At 38.4% G+C, this 21,823-nt stretch overlaps 1 protein-coding gene across 1 annotated transcript; it reads right to left on the reverse strand.

Moving 5' to 3' along the window:
• Positions 1-1,454: 1,454 nt before the first annotated feature.
• itga2.2 (integrin, alpha 2 (CD49B, alpha 2 subunit of VLA-2 receptor), tandem duplicate 2) lies at positions 1,455-21,823 on the reverse strand. The gene is made up of 30 exons (XM_074669294.1): positions 21,703-21,823; positions 20,399-20,522; positions 17,709-17,818; positions 17,194-17,285; positions 16,266-16,380; positions 15,702-15,829; positions 15,437-15,585; positions 15,017-15,167; positions 14,405-14,570; positions 14,206-14,282; positions 13,099-13,237; positions 11,160-11,305; positions 10,930-11,073; positions 9,927-10,130; positions 9,675-9,805; positions 9,363-9,526; positions 8,926-9,077; positions 8,664-8,774; positions 8,176-8,261; positions 5,395-5,536; positions 5,176-5,259; positions 4,999-5,075; positions 4,832-4,915; positions 4,620-4,722; positions 4,436-4,540; positions 4,184-4,294; positions 2,875-2,988; positions 2,669-2,758; positions 2,409-2,525; positions 1,455-2,142 (listed from the first exon to the last, which is right to left on the reverse strand). The coding sequence occupies exons 1-30, from the start codon at positions 21,746-21,748 to the stop codon at positions 2,053-2,055; spliced, it is 3,552 nt and encodes a 1,183-aa protein (XP_074525395.1). The 5' UTR covers positions 21,749-21,823; the 3' UTR covers positions 1,455-2,052.

Consider the following 21,823-nt stretch of genomic DNA (forward strand, 5'->3'; position numbering starts at 1 on the left):
GATCAAAGAGAGGACACACAGGAGCTAAGACACCACAAACACCCTTAATGAGTGATAAATCATAATTTATTAATTGATGGAGCACTTAAGAAATCACCAGTGCAGTAGGGAAAAAACTAAAAGCACCAACAGACTGTCTATACTGTGCTGCCATCTTGTGGCAAAGCTTTGCTAATGCATATTTGTATGCCACTCCAATACTCCAGTTAAAAGCAAGAAACACAGCCCAAGAGTTGTATTCACTTAAAAGAGAACCTGGTTGTTGCTTTTTGTTTGACACATCTTACAGCATCACACTTTGGATTTTTCCAGAACAACATTCTGCTTCTGTTAATGCAGGATATTGTCTCATTTTGCCCCGTGCTTAAGACCAACTTTACCTGAAGAGGACAAAAAGCTACATTTGTGTGTATAAGCTGATTAACAGAGTTTGACAACGGTTCTGATATCTAAAGGTTTTGAGCTCATTCTTACTTTTAAAAAAAAAAGCATCATAAAAAAATCCCTTGTAACCTGAGAAACTGTGATGATCCCTTTCAAACCCATCTCTGACCTCTAAATGACACCACCTCAAATCAATTAATCATAAAAAAAATTAGAATACTACAATATTTGTACCGAACAGGGTGTGCTCTTAGGGGCAGAACAACAAAAAAAATTTCATCAACAAAAACAACAGCAAACACAAAGGCTACTCCAGTGACTCACATTTCAGATGATCTTTTTACACACAGATCTTAGATGAAAGATCCAAATTTTATCTTACAGTATGTACAGTACAAACACAGTGAAGCAGAGTAATAACTAATCCACAGATTCCAACTGTCTCAATGCCAGAAAAGCCCTGAGTGCAGACAGTGACAGCGGACCTGAAGGCAGATTATCCTGGAGACCAAAGATACACAATATTGGGTTCTGCCAATATCCAATACACCAATATTTAGTAACTCATTTTGGCTGATACCAATGTAAACAGAATTTTTTGAAATTTAAAATTTACCACTTACTCCTACTCTGTTTGTTTAGAGACAGACATATATCAAGTACCCAACTTTCAATTCTACAACTAATTATAAATGCAACACACACACACACACACACACACACACACACACACACACACACACACACACACACACACACACACACACACACACACACACACACATTCTCTGTGGATTCCATGTTATTAATTGTTAAGGCTCAACAAGCAGACCTGACCTAGGCTCCACGGCCTTGTCTCATGCCTAAAAGCTAACATGAGTAGCATTAGCATGGAGCTCCTCTGCTTTGCAGTTCAGGAGAAGCTACATATAAAGAATGACTCCAACTAGATAGAGCGAGTATGACCTGCTGAAGCCTGAACTGTCCACCAGGCTGAAAGGTTGTCAACTGAGAACAACAAACTTATTATTGAGTACTTTATGTTAGAAAGTCGTCACTCTGTCTGCGACACCTTCTCGGCCACGCATCAGTACATTTTGGCGACTGCTGTTTCTGACAATAAACTTTTAAGACTTTATCTGCCTTACCCTTACCCCATACTATGCGAATGATGCTGTGAATCCCAGCTGGAGACTGTCCAGCTACGGCATGTATGTTAAAAGGTCATTGTTTTACTTTTTGCGACTATGTGCCAAGCATCTAAAGTAAAACTTTACAAAACTAAATTCAAAGCATCCCCGAGCTTAGATACTACGACAGGGTTTAAGTCAGGACAGGAATCCCATACAACATCACCAAAGGCTGCTGAATTTAGTTACCTTATGTTTGTAAAAGTACAATTCTGCATTCATTCAAAGTCAGTGCATCAAACCACTCAGTCCACAGAGTCCATAAAGCTTAAAAAAAAAAGTGTCCAAAAAATTTCACACAAAGATCATCTCCCAGTTATCCACAAACAAAGGTTCCTTTTAAAAAAAAAAAACGCCCAGTCTCCAGTGATTGAGCTGTAGTCCATTCCACTTTACCAGGATCAGTAACGAGTACCAGTATCCATACTGAACACAGCCCAGTGAGGGGTGAAGGCTGCAGTTTGTCTCCTCAGTCAGTTCACAGCACTTCATCAATGTTTGCCTGGCTCTGAGTGTCATCGTCAGCCTCCTTCTGCAGCTGCTGGTACTTTCTTTTGAAAAACCCAAACTAGGAAGTAAAAAGGACGAGTTCAGACACAATTCAGAATGTAGTTTTTTAGTTGTTCAAGTGCATATTTCAATTTTCAGTTAGCATAATCATGTAAAATGCACTGACGGCTCTATTTGTGTTAAAATTGGACACAACTGTTTGTCTTACAATATGAAGCCTGTTTTTTTCTGTCGTTTAAGTTTTGGGGATAAATAAATTAAATTTTCCTTTTCTGCTGTAGACACAAAGCTCCATATTTTCAGCACAGACACACAGAGACATACCTTCCACAGCAGCCCAACAGCTAAAGCCAACAGCAGCAGTCCAGCAATGACACTGCCCACGATTACTCCCACAGGAACGTCACCTTTCTCTCCAGGTTTACTGATGGTCAAGACAACCTAGACATCAGAGGAGGGGTTAACACACGCTCGGTCTTACACAGAAAAAACTGTACAGGTCATATGATCCGGTTTAACGTGAGGAAAAAAAAACAGGAACCAAAATGTTTTTAAATTACAAAGTAAGTGTCGTGTGAACTTACCGGGAGCTGTTTGAGGCCAATAATGAGCAGATCAGGATTGGTGGTCTCAACATCAATGCTCGACGTCAGCTCAACGGTCTGATAGGTCGCCTGTCATGAAACATTTACACAAATAAGTGCACTGAAAGCACAACTATAAAAGAAATTTATTTAGAGCAAAAAAAAAAAAAAAACAGCAGTGTAGAATTAATAAAAAAAAAACTTACTGAAATAAAAGTTCCACTCCAGATCCTTGTTTTAATTTTCACGAAGTAGTCCGTCTTCAGTTCAGTGTCTTTGAGGATGCATTTTATTAACTCACATTTTGCACTTTTACAGTCCTGTTGATTATAAAATAAAACACATTAGTAAAATAAAACTGTTCATGGCATACAATTTAGATCAAAGCATAAAATCTATTGATTTTCAAATCTCCTGGATTACTGATAAAACAAATGTTTTTAATTCAAGACGGCATTTCATCAGTCCTCTAACTCTAACTCTGTTTTCTGTCAGAATTTCCTTTTTATATCTTTTTGTGTGTGTGTATTGAATGTGGTTTGGAGAGGGGGTATTGTAGGGTCTTATGTTTTCATTTTTTTTTTTTTTAGTTATGCAATTTTCTGCTTTTTATTCCAGTCCTTGTTATTTCATTTTCTATTTTTTTTTTTGTTGTAAAGCACTTTGTATTACAAAGTCATGTATACAAGTAAAGTTTGAGAGATTGATTGATTTTATAAAACTAAAATAAATAATATAAAACTACAGGTAGTATTTAAGTTTGAACTTTTTACTTCTTTGAGGGAGGATTTGGAGGATACATTTCAGTGAGTAGTGCACATAAAAAGACACTAAATTATAAATCTAAGTAACAACCAGTTCTACTTAACATTCATTTATGATTTCTGTTGCTTTATAACTGAAAAAAACGTTGTAACCATTAAAAACTCCATAATTGAAATTTAAAACCACATGTCCGTAGCAATACAATAACAGCATGAAAGTAAAAACTGTCAGCATTATGTAAAGACAACAGGAGATGTTCAAATTTTACTTAAGGACTGTTAAGTTTAAAAAAATACATGTAAAACTTGTAGCTTGGGTAATTTAAAGAAAGATTATAATTTATGAAAATCTTTCTAAATAAGGAGGGATCAATTATGTTACTGGATATACATTTATTTATACACGTGTTTGGTTAACATGTTACAGGTTAATGTGTTTTGAGTTTGAATTGAGCGAGTGACATCTTGATTTTTTTAACTCAAAATAGAGAATTAATTTTTCAGATTTATAAGTGACATGATTAATTCGTATAGATGGCGGGGGACGTGTCAGAAGTAAGCACCAGAAAAGCTCCTTTTCAAAGAGGCATTTTAAACAGAAATTTTGTTCCTCTTGAACTGGCAGAGCAGTTTTACATTGGTGCAACGCTAACCTCCCCGGTTAAGTACAAAAACTGCACGTAAAGATGTCACTGGAGAAATTTTCCTGCTCTGTAAAAGAAGATAAAATACAAATAAAGAAGAGACCCACCAGTTTCTCAGTGCCTCTCAAACTCTCCTCAGAGAAGGACGCTTTGTGGGGCTTCACACCGATCTTCAGAGGATCAACCAGTCTGCTGGAATCACAGCTGATGGAATCCCCCTGTAAGTTGACAAAATTCAGGTCATTTAAACTGTGACTTTCATAACTCATATTGTACAATACAAGTCAGAGACGAAGCCTGATTTAGAAATGAAGATTTTTACTCGAAAAATTACTGTAAGTAGTTAACTGAGTACTCACTGCATCCACACTGGTAACATAGAGGAGTGGATTTCCATCATTAGTGCTTAGTGGCAGAGCGATGGTCAGATAGAGGAGGCTGATAGGGAAGTTACCTGTAGAAACCTGTTAACACAATGTGTCTCAGTAGTAGAAACTAGAAATAAGATGACTATAATTAATAAGGTATATTAATTTATCCCACCTTCACTGTGAAGTTAAACTCTGGGCCGATGTCACTGAAAGTTTTCACCATTTTAACTACAGGAACAGAAGCATCTGCCACGTAGAAGTTGATATTTGACTGCCTGGGAGAAAAAGACAAAGAAAGTCAAATCTTTAGTTTAACTTTTCAACTGTGAATCTTAGACTGAAGTTTTAATTAAGTAATTTGAAGGTCATGAAATGTGAAATCACCTTGACAGAACAACCCCTGCATCATATCGGACTGGAATGGAAACTTCCACTTTGTTATCTGCAGGTCTTTCCTCTTTGCCATCACTGCAGAGGAAAAAGGTTTGAGGCATTATTGTGTGCTCATCAAATGCAAAATAAAGAAAAAAAATGTAAGGTAGTGAGCATACCTCTTGGCCTCGAATTTCACATCTGCTTTCTTTTGCAGGTGTTCAAGATTGTATTCAAAATTCATCCGAAATTTCATCTAAAATGAAAAAACATTAAGTACAGTGCATTTATATTGCAAAGACTGTTCAAAATGGCCACAGTAAAAACAGATTGGATTATTTCTTTCTCGCACCCACCTGCTGGTCCTTCTTCAGTGCAGGGTATCCAACCTGGCAGGTGACAGTTTGTGTTTGTGTTGAAGTGCATTTGACTCCATCCGTCTGTAAAGTCACAGTTCAGAGGAGAGCATCAGTACTTTGTGGCTTTGCTCTTCAACCATTAGCATATCTCCTAAATGTGCAAAAAGAATCCACTCAGTACTAATAAAAAAGTGTGGTTGATGATATATCGCTCACAGGAGGAAAGACGGATGAGTAGTACAAGCTGCTGGAGAATGTGGCCAAAACTTGGGTGTTGTAAGCGTTTTCCTTCTTGTTCTTCACAACAACCTCGAACGACAGCTCTCGGTTGTTAGCGCTGACCAGGAAGGGAGCCGAGCTGCAAAGATAAGAGCTCAGATTACTGTACTCAAAATCACTTTCACAACCCTGTTATTAGTCCATAAAGTGTTTGAGTGTATTTCTAATATGCTCTCAAGTTATAACTCGATCAGACCTCTTAACTCTTCAGGTGGGAATCATTGAACTGAACCCAAAATCAAATCAAAGTCTGGTGAAGCCGTTTTAGTCCATATGGCTGCTGACACAAGGTCCATCACAACTGTCTCCACTTTTTCCTTTTTCTTTTGTTTTTAAACTGTGTAACCAACTGTTACTTATTAGTTTGTATGTTCATATCACCAATGTGAGGCACACTGAGCTTACTTGTAATGAAATGTGCTTTAAATTGTTGTCACAGATACTCCTGCCAAAGATTAAATGAGCAGTCTGTGCTGCTGAGCAGAGGTATTGAAACAAGGCGCAATGGCTCAGGTCTCCTTTAACACTAAAAAATGGGACCTACTGTGAACCCCTGGTGATTTATTTAGAAAAATATGTAGGGGATGTTATTGATAAGACAGCAGAAGATAGGCAGGAAATACCAGGAGGAGAGATTAGAGGATGATGTGCAGATAACTGTTGAAGCTGGGAGTTGAACTTGCAAGTGTTGGCTACAAGCTTTAACCACAAAGCTCAAAAACTGTAACCCATAAATAAATACAGCTGAAGTCTGCAGCACATAAAACAGATCAAAACTAAAACATGTAATTCCATTTTATATTGCACAGCTTCTTCTACATAGAGGACTGAAAACCAGCAAGGTCTTAAAGTTGAAGGAGAATGAAAGAGGCATAGGGACCAGTCTTTGAATAAAACTTGAAACAAACAGCAGCTGTTTGCGATCAATTACGTTTGAGTGTGGGAAAGTACTTTAAGAAGTGTTGAACTGTCTCTGTGAAATGTTTGTTTATATCCTTCCATCCAAGTTAATCCACCAAGAACAGATCACCCAAACCCTGAAAGTTTTTGTCCAGGCTCATAAGTAAGGCTGAGACATTTTACAGGCTGTGAAGTTTTTGTATAAACTGGAAAAGTCCAATTTGAGCTGCCATTAAGGAATTAAGACAGACTCATAAAAGTGGAGAATAGAAATGGTGTAATGGTTGTGAGAGGACAGAGGATTACACATTCTGTCTATATTTGGACGAGTCTTCATAAAGTCTCAAGGTGTAATTCTTGCACAGGTCTTGCACAGATACAGACTGCGTTCATAATCACGCGCAACTTTAATGATCCTTTACATTTTTCTAAACCAGTAAAAATTTTGCTCCAACTAATGAGTGCAACTTTACTTTATATCAATTAAAATTATGTTAAATATGAGCTTGGTTTATGTTCATTATATCTCTTCATAATATGTCACCTATGCTATTTCTTACCTCAACTTCTCAAACATTACTTGTTACCTCTGCCAAGGAGCTTATGTTTTTGGGAGAGTTTTTCTGTTTGGTTGTCTGTGAACAACATAACTGAAAAACTAACGAACCAATCTTGATGAAATGTTTAGGAAATGTTCAAAATGGGACAAGGAAGACGTGATTAAATTTTGGAGGTGATCTGGATCACTGTCTGGATCCAGGACTTTTTTTTAGTAGGATTCTTTATCATTGTGAGATAGAGCTGTTTTCACCATATGTGTATATAACTCCACGATAAATGGTTGGATTGCTTTGCAAAACAACACAAGACAAGGTCACCATAATTTCTGACAGATGTAAAAGTACGATCCAGATCCTGGAAATATTCTGGATACTAAGATCTGGAATATGAAATATGTACTGGGTCATCATTATTTTCAACACTTTCAGGTAACAAATTATCGTACAAACCAGCAACGAACACCAAATTGTAGCAGACAGTCTGCTGAAAGGAAGTATAACATTAAGTAAGTAGGACTTAAGTAGGACTAAAGTGTTGCGTGTCAATCACAATAACAATACGCTTGGCGGAGATCTGCGCTCTCTGAGGGCTCTCCGTCTCTTTGAATTTACCCTTCATTACCCTTCATGTTGTTTTTAGAGCTATCTGGCACCAGGATTTCCATTATGAGTGTTACATTTTAGTCTTACTTCATAACTAGTTCTTATTCTATTGTATCTTATCTTATCTACTCAACATAAAAAACTATTGCAAAGTTTAAAGCTCCTGTGGTCATCTTTAAGTTTCTTTTGATTTTAACACCCCCTATGGACAAAGAACCCCTTTTCTAAATGTGTCCTGTACATGTGTGAATAAGCTCAGTGAAAAACAAATCTGATCCTGGTTCCAATTTATGGTTCTGTGGATTTCTAACTTCAAATATTTGCTGTGGAAAAAGTCAAATCAGCTGTTTTCAGTGTGCTGTCAATCATCATGCATGACACCTCCTCCTTTTTACAGTTTATAGGCATTACAAAGTCAAGCTTTTTGTAACAGTCCTGGTTTTTGGTAGCTTAATAAAAAGCATCACAGTAAATTTCATCCTGTTTCCCAATCAGCTAAATTTTCGTTGCAGTAGCTTTAATTAATAAGGCAAACTCCAGGTTCATCAATGAAAACACAAACAATCATCAGTGTCTGAATTGCTGCTGTGTGTTGCACAAGTTTGAACATGCTGCATCTTGTTCCTTACATTAAATACAGGTTAGTGATCCTTACCTGGTGGCCTTTGTGTCCGTCTTTGCACTCAGCACCAGATCACTGATACACACTTCATCAGAGCCACAGTCTTTTGTGAAGGGTATCTGGAACAACAACAGAGGGAAACATTTACCAAACACTTACCTGATGAGTTTTTCCTCTCAGAGGCTGTGTTTTCAGTACGTAACTACTATCATGTAATTTGTGTGAATGTGAGAAAAAAAAGGCACAAAGGAAATCAGTCAATTGTTTGAATCTTGTTCATGGGTAAACACACTGTGTGGAAATCTAAGAAGTTGCGTGACTTGTGAGACGCTTCAGCTGTAGAAGCTGGTAATCATCACTTGCACCATGTCATTTTAAATGGCTGTGGAAACACCTCCACAAAATGACTATGTCTAAAAGCTCCAGTTTCCTGTAGATCTGTCATGGCCATAAGCTCAAAAAAAGAAAAAAAAATGTATACACAGAATCAGAGATAATGATATGCTGTATCAGTCACTTACAAAGAACTCCCAGGCACTTGGCGCAGACATATCCAGGACAGGATTTGCATCTGTGCTCTGCTGACTGATTTCTACTTTCAGACTCAGTGAGTTCACAAAATCTGGTGCATCCTGTTGAAGAAACAGCACACGACCAAATTATTAGACTTTCAAAATATATCTACAAGCCTCATCAAAAAGCCCAGATAAATCAGTCACTGATCCTTCTTTATGAGCACACACAAGTGTCACAATAAAACAAAACAGTATTTTCATCATTTACCTGAACGTAAACCTGGTAGTCCAGACACAGAGGTGCAGAGGATATTTGAGCCTTTTCTGTGAGGAAGCGTTCATTGTTTTTAGTGAACAGTCCTCTTGATGTCACTCGTGAGGCCAGCAAGTCAGCATCCAGGGTCAGAGTGTAGGAAATATCTGAAAGAGGTCAAGTATGGTTCCTATGTCACATATTCTGTCCACATACATGTGTTCACCTTAACTGTCATATGAACACAACACAAGCTGAGATTTGTTTAGTAAATTGGCATCACATGTCTGTAGACCAAGTAATAGGCTATAGTTAGCTTAGCTCAGTGGCTAGCTTTGTATGTAAACATTGAGAAACAGCTGGCACAGCTTTAGTCAAAGGATACTCCTCATTTTTATAACTCGAGCTCACATATTTTCAAGAAGCAAAAACAGGACATCAGTTTGATTTACCGATGGGTCCGACAGGGTTCTTTGGCCTGAAATCAGCACCGAAACACAGGTGTGTGTTGAAACACGTTAGCTTCCGTCCATTGATGTCACAGACTTTGTTGAAAATGTTGATTTTATCAGGTTTAAAAGAAGCTTTCGCCGTGACAGATGCAACACCTCTAGACCTGAAAAACAAGGAATACAATAAACAAAAAGCTCTGCTGATTCCACGATTATTTTCTAAATTCACCCAGCTTGATAATTGGAAAAAAAACATTACAAGCTCAAACACGTCATCTTAACATTCCCAAATCATACATGGATTAAACTCACCAGAGTTGCACAACTTTGCCGTAAGCTCCCACAGAGATATCAGGGAGTGAATCATCATTCAGGTCTTTGAAGCTGTCTAAAGACCTTCCAAAATACTGCAGCTGAGGACCCAGTTTGGAGCCAGGGATCCTCTGAAAGAAGTGACAAACACAGTTAAATTATCCCTATGTTTTGAGTGCAAAGAATTAACAAAAAAATAACACTACTAAACATGTTTGCCTAAGTCAAATATCAGACCTTTGCTCTCCATACCTGTGAGAACTGTTTGTTTAATGTCTTCTTATCTCCGTTGTAGATGTAGATTACCCCTTTCCCCTTGTCTTCCAGAGGAGCTCCAACTACAACATCACTGTAACCATCGAGGTCCAGGTCAGGAATGGCAGAGATAGCCATGCCAAAGCGGGCGTTCTCAGTTTGTGGTGGACCAATGAGGATTCCCTGCTCATTCAGGATACCCTTCAAACCACAAGACAGAGACAGGAAGTGACCACAGGGCTCAAAGTCGAACAATAGATCCCTATTTACAGGATGGTTTTGGGGTTGAATTTAAACTCAACCAAACAAGTAGTGGTAATGAAAGATAGAAGCTCTCTTTATGCCTCTTTTCGCCCTCTTATGAAATTTTATGATTTTGTTTTTTTTTTACTTGATTGACTGATTACAAGCTGTGATCATAACAAAGGTAAAACACATGATTGCAAAACAGCAGTTTGTGCTTTGGATGAATAAAAAGGTCAGTACTTGAGGTGGGTCATGATTTTGACCTCAGTAGTTTTTGTGAAACATTTTTTTCCTGTGTGCAAAGCAAAAAAAATGCGAACATCCAAAATAAAATAAGAATGTTTGGGAAAGCTGTGTTAAAAGTTCTTGACCTGTTTAACAGCACTGTGGAAAATTCTGAAACACAAACAAAACAACCTGGAATTCTTGGGTTAGGGGGGCTAATTTCCTCTATTCTATTCTATTCTATTCTATTCTATTCTATTCTATTCTATTCTAACAATTTTGACCTTTTCTGTACATGCAGGTCAGATGAGCATGTAATTGGACTGTGGGAGGAGGCTACAGAGAAAACAGGTAGACTCTGCAGAAAGGCCCAGCTAAGGACTATTTCACTGTGTGGCAACAGCGCTAACCACAGAACCACGGCTCTTACTGCATATCTTATTGTAAACAGTGATACTTTGTATTCATTTATCTATTCCTGCAGAGACTCCATATCATACTATAGAAATGACTTTTGTCTCATTTGTACCTTTGTGACAGAGAAGAGATAGACTTTGCCCACTTCTTTCTTCAAGTCGCTCATGAACATGGGCGCACCAACCAGCAGCAGATCAGTCACCCCATCATCATCAACGTCAAGGGAGCACAGGACACTTCCAAAGTATGACCCAATCTAGGACAAAAAGATTTGAAAATGGTTTGTGTATATACAACTTTTCAATCCAGTGGAAAAAATGAAAATCATGATCTGAATTGTACCTGTTTCCCTCTTGCTGAATCTATGATAGCAGATTGTTTCTGTGTGTTGACGGTGTAGACGATAACTTGCCCAGAGTGGTTGGAGCGAGGTGCACCAGCTACATAATACTCTACTGAAGCATCACTCAGGGTTGTGACAGAGTAACCTTGAAATGGCAAGTGACACATTTACTACATCTGATCTTCAGCATCATGGTTGACAACATGACTAGTGACTTACAGACCCAGTGAGATTGAATTATCATTTCTGGTTGATCACACTTCTACTCAGGTGTGAGTTAGGTGCAGTAATACAGGGATGAGAGTGTACGAAACTCTTAAATAATAAAAGAATCTGTGAGGTTGTCCTGTCCCAGCAGGTTTTAATAAATTAGAGCATGCAGGAGGTGTCAGTCAAAAGCAGTGTGTACATGCCCTCAGTGGGTGTGAAAGGCAGGGCTGAGACGATATGCTTTTCTCATGATTCAATTCTTTTACAATTTTTGGAGCATTGATTCAATTTAAATAACGATTCTTTGATTGATTTGATTTTTGCAATTTTTAGTTTGCTTTTTTAACACCAGATCATGTGAAAAAAGTTGAATGATGATGATGATGTCTATAGACTATATTAGGAGCCATATTTTGCCCAAAAATGCTCTTCAAATGTGAGTCAGTTTTTAGGATTTATTCAGGGATCTTACATACCAACTTTTTTCCAACCTAGCTTATAAACAAAGACTAAAATGGAGGTTTTAAATAATAAAAAAAAGATTTCTGAACAAAAGGTCACGATTCAAAATTGTTAAACAAAAAATCCTGATACTTGCATACATCGGCTAGTAAAGGAGCTTGCTACTGCTACTGCTCATACTCAAACACACTAGTGGTAAAAAAAATTATGAATTATAATTATGAAATTATGATTTTTTTTTTTTTCTGAAACACAGGATCTGCATCTGGAATTTTGCATCCAGTTAGAACTTTTGCCATTGTGCACAAAGTGCTGTATGGTCAAGCTCAAGCTTATAACAGAGAGCTGCTGAAGCATCATAACTCCAGCAGAACTCTGTGGTCCTCTGTGCAGGGTTTTGCACACATTTTTTTAAATCAGATAAAGACTCATCTGTTGTTTGTTGCCTTGTTTTAATTTGTCTTTGTCTGCTTTTATGCTATTTCTCTTTACTAAATCTGTATTGACTTATAAAACTTCATTGTGAGACACTTTGTGACCCCTTTTCTTGGAAAATTTGCCATTTGACTAATCTTTATTTATCTATTTACATGCTCTAATCTGGAGTATTTCTACTTGGAGTGAAAACTTATGCTTAAAAAATATTTTACTACTTTTATTTTATCTATCCACAGATACATGCAACAATTCATAAAATCAAGGATCCACATTTTTACTTATTTTACATTATTGCAATGAGTTTGTTACTGTATAAAAGACGCTGAAATTAAGATGTTAATATTTCTTCATCAACTCACATAGAAAGTGGTACATGACAAAAAAAAGAACAAATCATGAACTTCTTTTTTCGGTAATGTGTGGTAATGCACCATCTGCCACATCCATCATGGGTGATGTCATTTACCTCCAGTATGGACATCCATATGGACAAGTAAAGTAATGCTATGTATGTTTTAGCAACATTAAAGGACAGTGAAATGAGATAAAGTTGTTTTTGTTTTATTTTTCTTTTATCAGGATGCAGAAACTCAGGCTCTTAAAGGATTTTCTGAGAAGACACTTTTCTATGAACTGTAAACAGGATGTAGGAAGTGCCTTAGTGGTGAGAAGGTTGACATTTTCACACCACCTTCAACTTTTGCCCAATCCCTGAGGTTTCAAACACAGCCGCTGTCAAGCAGTTGAGTCATACATTCTCATTCAAGCATTGTTTCATCCAGAGATGCAAAATAATGACAGGAATCAAACTTGAGTTTTAAAGCCTACCCAGTAATGAGCTGTGGTTTCTGTCTTGAAGTGTCCCTTCAAAGGCTGAGAAAGGAAAAATGTTGATGCTCGACCCTTTTTGATGCACGACGGTCCCGCTCCAAGCGTACGCTCCCACTGCTCCCAGCATCATCACATCCTACGACAGAGCAGGTAAAACACCAGTCAACAGATATTCAGACATATCTCACCATGTGAGAATAAAAATCAAACAAAGATAGTGTTCACACTGAAAAAAAGGCAGCTTCCTTTTTTCTCTCTGCAGTGACACAGTTTGTGTTACAGCAAGAGGTCTGTCTCCAACCAGCTTCATTTTCTCAACAGTTCTTGGTTGAGTGGTGTTTTTAAAAATGACCACATTGCTTTGCAGGCATTTGTTATTAGCACATAGTTTCCACTGCTTTGACAGCAAACAATGAAGATATGTAAGAGATGGCAGCTTCAACTGAAAGAAAACAGAATATCAGGCAGAGTTTGGCGAAAATGTTTGTGCTGCTGGCATTTCATTTCTCTTATCTTTACTCAAAGAAGAAGATGAAGATGAAGGTGGTCACTGCTGTAACAGCTAGAGAACAGACTCCTTAACATGCGAGAGCCTTCAAACTTCAAACAACCTGCTTTACCTTTTGTATCTGGATGAAGTGTGGAAAAAGCCAAATATGCTTTGCATACTTTTTACTGTAGGATGACAAAGCATCGTATGCGGTGGAAATCCCCTACTGTCTTTGTTTCTCCTTAGTCATCTCTGTAAATGGCCTCTGTATGTGCCAAGCATAGTCACCAACCTGCATTTGGCCTTAAAGTTATCTCGATACAGGGACAGTGTGTCTCCAGTCTGAACTGGATCAGATACACAGGCTCCTGTCTCCTTGAACAGCTGAGACTGTTGTGTACATACATAGACAGACATAACAACCTCAGACAGGATAAACACTGAACGCACGGACTGCATTTCACTGCACATCTATGTGTATTCTTTGTCACTTCTCCTCAATCATGCTGCATAAACTATTCAAACTTAAGCCGTCTGAGTCTCCTGAGTTTTCTTCTTCAAGTGGTCCAGCTTACTGAAATTTCTTTATCATCGTACACGGCAGCAGTCCGTACCTGTTTGCTGGAGTAGTGGGCGCTGAATCCCACCTGAGACATCTCCATTTTGAAGTTGTCACTTCCTTTACCAGTGCCTTTAAAGAGCAGAGTATCATGTTATAAAAAAGGGAAGAAAAAAATCGCTACTGTATTTTCTGGATGTTTCATGGCTCTGAATGATTGTTTATAAAAACATGCTGTTGGAAATACAGGGCACCTTCTATGTTGAAGATACGGGTCCCCAGTGCTCCAGCGATGGTGGAGAGAGCCGCCTCCTCTGACACATTAAAGAAGTACTTCTCTGTGGGTGAACTTGCGATGGACTTAATTTCTAGGATAAGCTTTCTTGTGTCAATGTTGTGTCTGTTGTAATAACCCAAAACCTGTGAAGAAAGAGGGAGCAGCAAAAAAGTAGATTGAAAAAGGACAGAAGATGTCAATATTGGATTAATCAGAGGCTATTTTTTATATGACTATGATGTGAACTGGCATCATATCTTAAAGACCATCCACATCTTCACTGATGAATCTAAACAAAGGCACATTCAGCCACATCATTATGCACACACTGAGTCGTTGGATGCCATATAGTTTTAAGTACAGCTTCATGCAACACAAGTTTAAAATATTAATGAATGTTGTGAAAGAGTGATCAATATAATCACTGGAAAAAAATAAGATGAAGCAAAATTCTCACAGGTTGAACTCAGAGATCCTAAAAGAGACCTGTAGCTTATCAGAGTGGTAATACACCAAACATTTTTAGATCATTGAAAAGTGATAAATAATTGTATCACTTTTCCTCAAAGAGAGTAAATGGAAAACTCACAGCGATACCAAAGCGAGTGATGCCTTTTGCCTCACACTCTGCGATGACATCATCCCTGCTGGCTTTATCATGAGACTCCCCATCAGTGACGACCACTATCACCTTGGCAGCATTCGGCCGACCACCGTATTGTGGATGGAAACCCCACTGACTGTAGAGAAAACAAGTTTCAGGCTACTTTTCATGACTTTAAAACACACTGTTTGTCAGAGATTTAAAGTAGAAAAATGCTTCTTTTTAGGTTCAAACATCAGAACAGTTACTTCATTCTGACACTGAAACTAGATTCACAGAAATATTTATGAGCAAAAGATATTCTCGCAAAACTAAATACAAACCATACAATCAAAGATTAAACAAACCAATGCCTAAACCTACTCACAAAGCATTCCTACTTGTCAGAGTAAGTGTGACACTTACGTGGCATATCTGATGGCTTGGAAGGTGTTGGTAGATGATCCAAACATTTGTCTAATATTGGATGCTGCCTCCAACACCTCATCTTTGGTTTTATACTGGTTCAGTGTGAATTCAATCTGGGTTTCGACACCATACTGCATGACACTAACCTGCATCAAGAAAGACATAGTGCGATAAATCACCTGGACTGGTGATGGCTGAAAAAGTAACCAGATGAACCTCCTCAGGACCATAATCTGTAACAGATAAAAAAGATGTATCTCACCTGTGTGTTATCTGGCCCTATTTCTAGCTCAGGTATCAGTTTCTGGAGGAATAAGTTCATTGGTTCCCATGGATAAATGCTGTTGGAGCCGTCCAAAACAATCACAATGTCCATGGGCCCTCCACATTCTAGTGGTCACAAAAAGAAACATCAAATGAAATACTTGCTCAAACAATCTGTGAGTGTTTGTTTGATTAAGCCCGTGCCAAAACATTGAAAGAAAAAATAAACTTTTGAGCTTGTATGAGACAAGAAAACACCACAACCAAGTGAAGCTGTATTTTCTGAGCCGTTAAACTGACATAATGTTGCGGTTAAATGTGTCAAGTCAAGACAAATTCCTGTTAATGGGTTACAGACAACTTAACTGATTTATCACTTTGTGTCCAAAAAATAAACTTTTTTTCTACCAAGATAGTTATAATCAGCACATTAACAACCTTTTAAGAACAACTAATTATCCTAAGCACACATTAATATCTTGTAGGAACAAGTTAATAGCTTGTGGGAAAAGCAGTACATGGCTAAAGCATCAATGACTCATTGCGAGATGACAGCTCTTACTCTGCACAGCAGGAGAGAAGGCAGGTTGAGGCTGAAACATGGGGCTCAGCTTTGAACATACTCCTGGGTAGAAGTCCTGATTTCCACATTGCTGTCCCCATAGAGGACCGCACATCTGTGTCAAAGAAGAACAGAACAGAAATATTTAGCTCCACAAAAAGTCTGAAAGGTTCGTATTTAATAAAAATTTAATAGAGCTTCCAACATACTTTCTTCCTACTTGAAATAGCACTCCAATGTAAAACAAAAAATAGACATGACCTAATCCTTGTAAGACTGTCTTATGACTACAACATTTCTGACAGCTACTGAGCTTCAGAATTCCAGTCCTACCAAAGGCAAAATCCAGATGGGCTGTGCCTTGTCAGTCATTATCTCCTGCCTGAGGCCAGGAGCTCATATTCACCAAAGACAGGCTGTTGAGGACACCTTAGGATGCCTCAAGCCTTCGCTGTAGCTCTCTTACTAAAAGTAGGGGACTGACTGAAATTTGATGCCAAAGATCTGACAGCGAGTTTGTTGTTGATTTGTTGCAACTTGTTCTTATCTCCCACTGAGAGATTACCAAACCAGGTGATAAAACCAGTGAGTCATAAAAGATTCATCACTTTGGTGCACACACTGAACTATTTGAGCTGCTGGAGGAAGTGGAGGCATCGCTGGGAATTTTTAACCCGCTGCTTTGTTTTTTTATTGACTATCAGTTTGTTATTGATAACACTAACCTAACCAGGTATTTTCACCTCTGGGTTCACTCAACAATCGAACTCTTGATAGCTCGCTATTGTCAAAATGAAGTGCCATCTAAGCAGGTGGTTTTACAATAAGACAAGTAACAGAGCTAGATTGAAATATGATCTTTCAGGCAAAAAACCCCAAAAACTCATTATTCCCCACTTCTGAAAAAGACAGCATCCGAAACACGTACCATCAAACCATTGACTGAGGGCATCCTTGTAAGAGTCATTCCCAGACACATGTTATCGTTGAGGTTTTTTACCTCTGGAATACTGACAGAATCTGTGGACGAGTAAAACAAACTACTTCAACGGTTATTCATAGATTCAGTAATAAACGACAAGGAAAAAAAACATAGTATACTCTCATTAGAAACTGTTAAAAACATCCCTTTTTAAATGGCATGGTCATGTGGACCGTGAAGTACACTCCTATGTATTTCAACATTGAGTCAGGAAATCAAAATGAAAAACATAGTTTCCTTTAAGAGAGATTTTTAAAAGCAAATCAAAACTTCCTGAGAAAAAGAAGGGCTCCTTTCTGTGAGTTTACAGATCAAGATTGAAATGATTTAGTCTTCATTTTATTGTAAGTTTAAAGCATAAGTTTATGTTTGTTCTTGTCATTTTGGTTTCAGTCCTTCGAGTCCATGGCAAATGTTTGTTAGAGGGGTCAAAGGTGAGGTAACAACACAACAAACCTTACCTTGAAGATTAAGTTTTTCACAGCTGTTTCTGGATCCTGAGACTGGACATTTATAAACATCCCCCTTTCTGTTTTTATCATAGCCACTCCATGGAGCGCTGACCAGGAGCCTGCAGGAAACAGTGATATTCATCTTTTCACTGCTCTTACAAACATTTACACAAGTCATCACTTTTTTTCACTCTAAACTTCTTGTTATAACTCAGAGAAAAAGCTATATTACTGATGAAGCCCATCCAAAAACAAGATATACAATTAGTACCATTGTGCTATTATATTGTTGGCAGGCACAAAAATGTCAGTGAGGTGTTTTTTATCTTCAAAAGAGTTCACGCCGAATGGTTAAACTCCAAACACTTCTCTTGGTGTCAGAAATTTAGGTGCTGCTCTTTATTTTCTTGCTGTTGCCTCAGAGGACAAGATCAAAACTAAAACTAAAAACCACAGAAAAGAGAAACATGTTGCTCCCAATCCCCCCTGACCCAAAAATAACTTCTTATCACTGCCATTTCCTCTCAAACATGGCCAAAGAGCACACATCATGCCTCTTCATAAGTCAGATGGCAGGAAACAGGATGTAGCGCTGATGCTTGATATTTAAGTGGAATACAGTCACATAGACCACTGCCACAGTTTACAATTCCCTGTTACGCAAACAGGACACTCCTCCAGACAGAAAATGACTCTACGGGACTGTGACTCAGAGTGGACAACATCCAGACATCACTGAGGAGTTCGGTTACTGTTTAACTTCATGTTGAGTGTGGGCTGTAAAATGTTAGAGGCTTTGAATGAGACAGGAGTGTTTGTGTGACACATGCACAGGTTGTAACATGTCAGACAAAACTCAGTGTTACCATTATCTATCCATCTATTATCATCAACATTTATCTCATTGAGTCACAGAAGGCTGGAGCCAAACTCAGCTGTCACTGAGACCATGGAAGAGTACACACTCTGGACTTGTCACCAGTCTGTTACAGGACTACGTGGATTTTTATCCTATTGATGATGGCATTTAAAGACCTCATTAACTTATCGATACTGATATGAACTGTAAAAGATCAATTTAAGTCCATAAAAATCCCTCTATATACCAAAAAATCTTTTCAACCTTGAATGTCTTGTAAAAAAAAGAGGTTTGAGGATTTAATAGAAAATGGCAGCAGTTTGGTAAGGAAGTTTTTACATAGAACCGTACGAGACAGCTTGATTGTTTTGACGTCCATTAAATGCTAATATTAGCATGCTAACATTTCCATAAAAAGAAAGTCTAAAAGTCAGCATGCAAACTGTTTTCTAATGTATTTTCATCTGAACATAAGTAAATTGCTTGAGTGTTCTCCTTTTCTTTAATGTCTTTAGATTTCAGTAAAACCACAAATACTACAAATCAACATCCGCTTGTTGCTGAGATTGGCTACAACTGATTGGACTCGACCAGAGCGGTGGATTGATCTGACAGACCATCACTGCCATCTGCAACAACTATGTCACCATGGTCTAAAAAAAGGTGTTCACAGAGCGTCCAAGAAGAAACCTTGCCACAGTTTTCATTTCTCTGAGTTAAAAACTGTGATACGACCAAACTTTTCCAAAAGGAAGTGAGATTCATTAAAATGATGGTGTCTCCTCCAGCAAATTCAAAGTTAGATTGGAAAAGCATTGAGAAAGCGCAGACCTCCACTAAGCATATTGTCATTGTCACGCAACACTTTAGTCCTACTTTAATGTTATACTCCCTTTCAGCAGACTGTCTGCAACAATTTGTTGTTAGTTGCAGGTTTCTACGATAATTTGTTACAGTGTTAAAATTATGGTGACCCAGTACATATTTTATATTCCAGATCTTAGAATCCAGAATATCGCCAGGATCTGGATCATACTTGTACATCTGTCAGAAATTATGGTGACCTTGTCTTATATTGTTTTGAAGCAATCCGACCATTTATTGTGGAGTTATATACACATATGGTGAAACCGTCCCTATCTGACAATGATAAAGAATCCTTACAAAAAATCCTGGATCTAAACAGTGATCTAGATCACCTCGAAAATGTTATCACTTCTTCTTTATCCTATATCGAACATTTCCTGAAAATTTCATCAAGATCCATTTGTTACTTTTTGAGTTATGTAAACATTATTTCATTTGTTATGAAAAGACAAGCTCCTCACTACGTTCTGTTTAGTGCCTGCAGTAGAGGTGGCTGGTGGCTGGTGACAGTTCTGGGAGTTGTTTACATGTCACAGGAGGCTCAGACACTGCTGATAACCGGGTGTGTTTTTGTTTACAGCAACAGGCCTTCACTTACAAGATGAACACCCCTGCTATGAGGACAACTCTCAACATGAATTCATTCAAGACTTTTGATGCTATTTCTGGATTAGGAGCATGGCCTTTTTTATCATTCACACCTTTGTTGAAATTTGAAATAAAGCATAGAGCAGAATTTGAAGCCTAGAGGCAAAGTTAAATACAACTAGTTCAGATGCTTATGGAAAGGTGTATCAACAATGATGTATTTCATAGATGTTCCAACCCAATATTTAGAGACTAATGAGTAGCAGCCAGATAGTGTAGAATATTAGATGATGCCATGGGTGAAAGCAACACAGTCTATGACTTGAAGCTGAATCTGTTCCACTTTAACTGATGAAAACCATGAAGTGGTGACTTGACTTCATACCATTTGCCCTCATGGTTTGTTGCTTGTTGGATTGTGTAGCCAAACTCCTCCGCCACTGGTCCACTGAAAATCTTTGCACCTGAGGTGCCAACGTTGAAGGACTGTGAGTACAGGAATCTGTCAGCTGATGGAAGAGAAACAAGAGATCACATGACAGTATGGGTAATAACACCTGACCATCATCACATCACAGTGCTCACAACTCAAAATGAGCAGTTGTACATCAAACACATCATAACCCATATCCAACTCTGAATCATCTCAATTATCATGTTTGTGGCTTGTTTTCGAGACTATCTCTTAAATGCTACCATGACTCTGACATAAACACCAGCAACAAGTGCAGCCATCCTGACTTCCTCCTTTAGGTTTAGGTGCTTTTTGTGGCTGAATCACAAACATTTTGAAAGCCACATCAACTTGACTCATGCATGCAAGGCAGACCACTGTAATGTCTCTGTACACACATGAAGGACACCATATCAGTCAAGCATTGAAGATTGCGTTAATTCTAATGGCTAACCCCTGAAGAGTTACCTTCCCACTGCAGTCCTTTAAACCCCCTGAGGACATGGAATTTGTCTGCGTGAGTCTTGATGCTGTATCACAGCCACATGCCCGCACAGGCAGCTCACAGTTTCAGCCTGCCTTCCCCTCAATCAGCAGGCAGAGAGGAATGTGAATGGGTGCTGGACTCAGGAGACCTACACTAACACTAGTTCCAGCCACGCCTGTTTACCTGCTGCACAGAGTAGCACTTTGCCTTTCTCTTGGGGCTCTGCAAACCCCACGACACATCCATATTTCCTTTCATTTCAGAGATGGGAAATGTGCATACAGGAGGATAATTAAAAGCCTGGCTGCTGCTTGAAAGCTTTGGGGGTTATAGTGCAGACACAAAGCAACATTCATGTTCCCTTAGCGATAATGCTGCACGGTAGAACAATGAATATTTCATGCATGTGACTGATTGGGGATCATGCATTTGTTTGGGAGAAGAGGAAAAGCTACAGGATGGGATCTTTTTCACAGCACACGCACTGCTAGGCGGTCTTTTTCGGTAAAAGCGACTGCAAAGTTAGCGTTCAATCATTTCATAAGACGAAGAGTAAAAAAGAAACACCTGAAAATCAATTTAAACGTCATAATCAGCGATTTCTTACATGACGTCAGACGAACTGCTTTAGGGGGAAAAAAGAGCATTAGGTTTTTTTTTCCAACATCAGCAGCATCCTTGTGGTGCTTAGTAGCATAAAAAAAAGTTAGTTACAGATTACAAGTCTAAAAATAACCCCAGGACTTACCTATGACTAAAAAAGTGAAGAATAAATTCCCCCAGAAGAACTCCATCGTGGTCTTTAGTCCATTTGTAAGAAGTGATTACATGAAGCGGTCGCACTTGTCAAAGTTGTGCCTCTACAGCCC

Source organism: Halichoeres trimaculatus, unplaced genomic scaffold (genome assembly GCF_033239565.1).
Source record: "Halichoeres trimaculatus isolate MK-OKI-2021-1 unplaced genomic scaffold, fHalTri1.1 fHalTri1_scaffold_5, whole genome shotgun sequence".
Lineage (NCBI taxonomy): Eukaryota > Metazoa > Chordata > Actinopteri > Labriformes > Labridae > Halichoeres > Halichoeres trimaculatus.

Bases quoted from the DNA above. Each gene is read 5' to 3' on its own strand.
- itga2.2 (XM_074669294.1), bottom strand. From the start codon at position 21,748: ATGGAGTTCTTCTGGGGGAATTTATTCTTCACTTTTTTAGTCATAG. The intron at 15,586-15,701 runs GTGAGATACATC...TTCTTGATGCAG, and splicing joins TAGGGCCAGATAACACACAG to GTTAGTGTCATGCAGTATGG. The intron at 11,074-11,159 runs GTACAATTCAGA...TTTTTGTCCTAG, and splicing joins ATTCAGCAAGAGGGAAACAG to ATTGGGTCATACTTTGGAAG.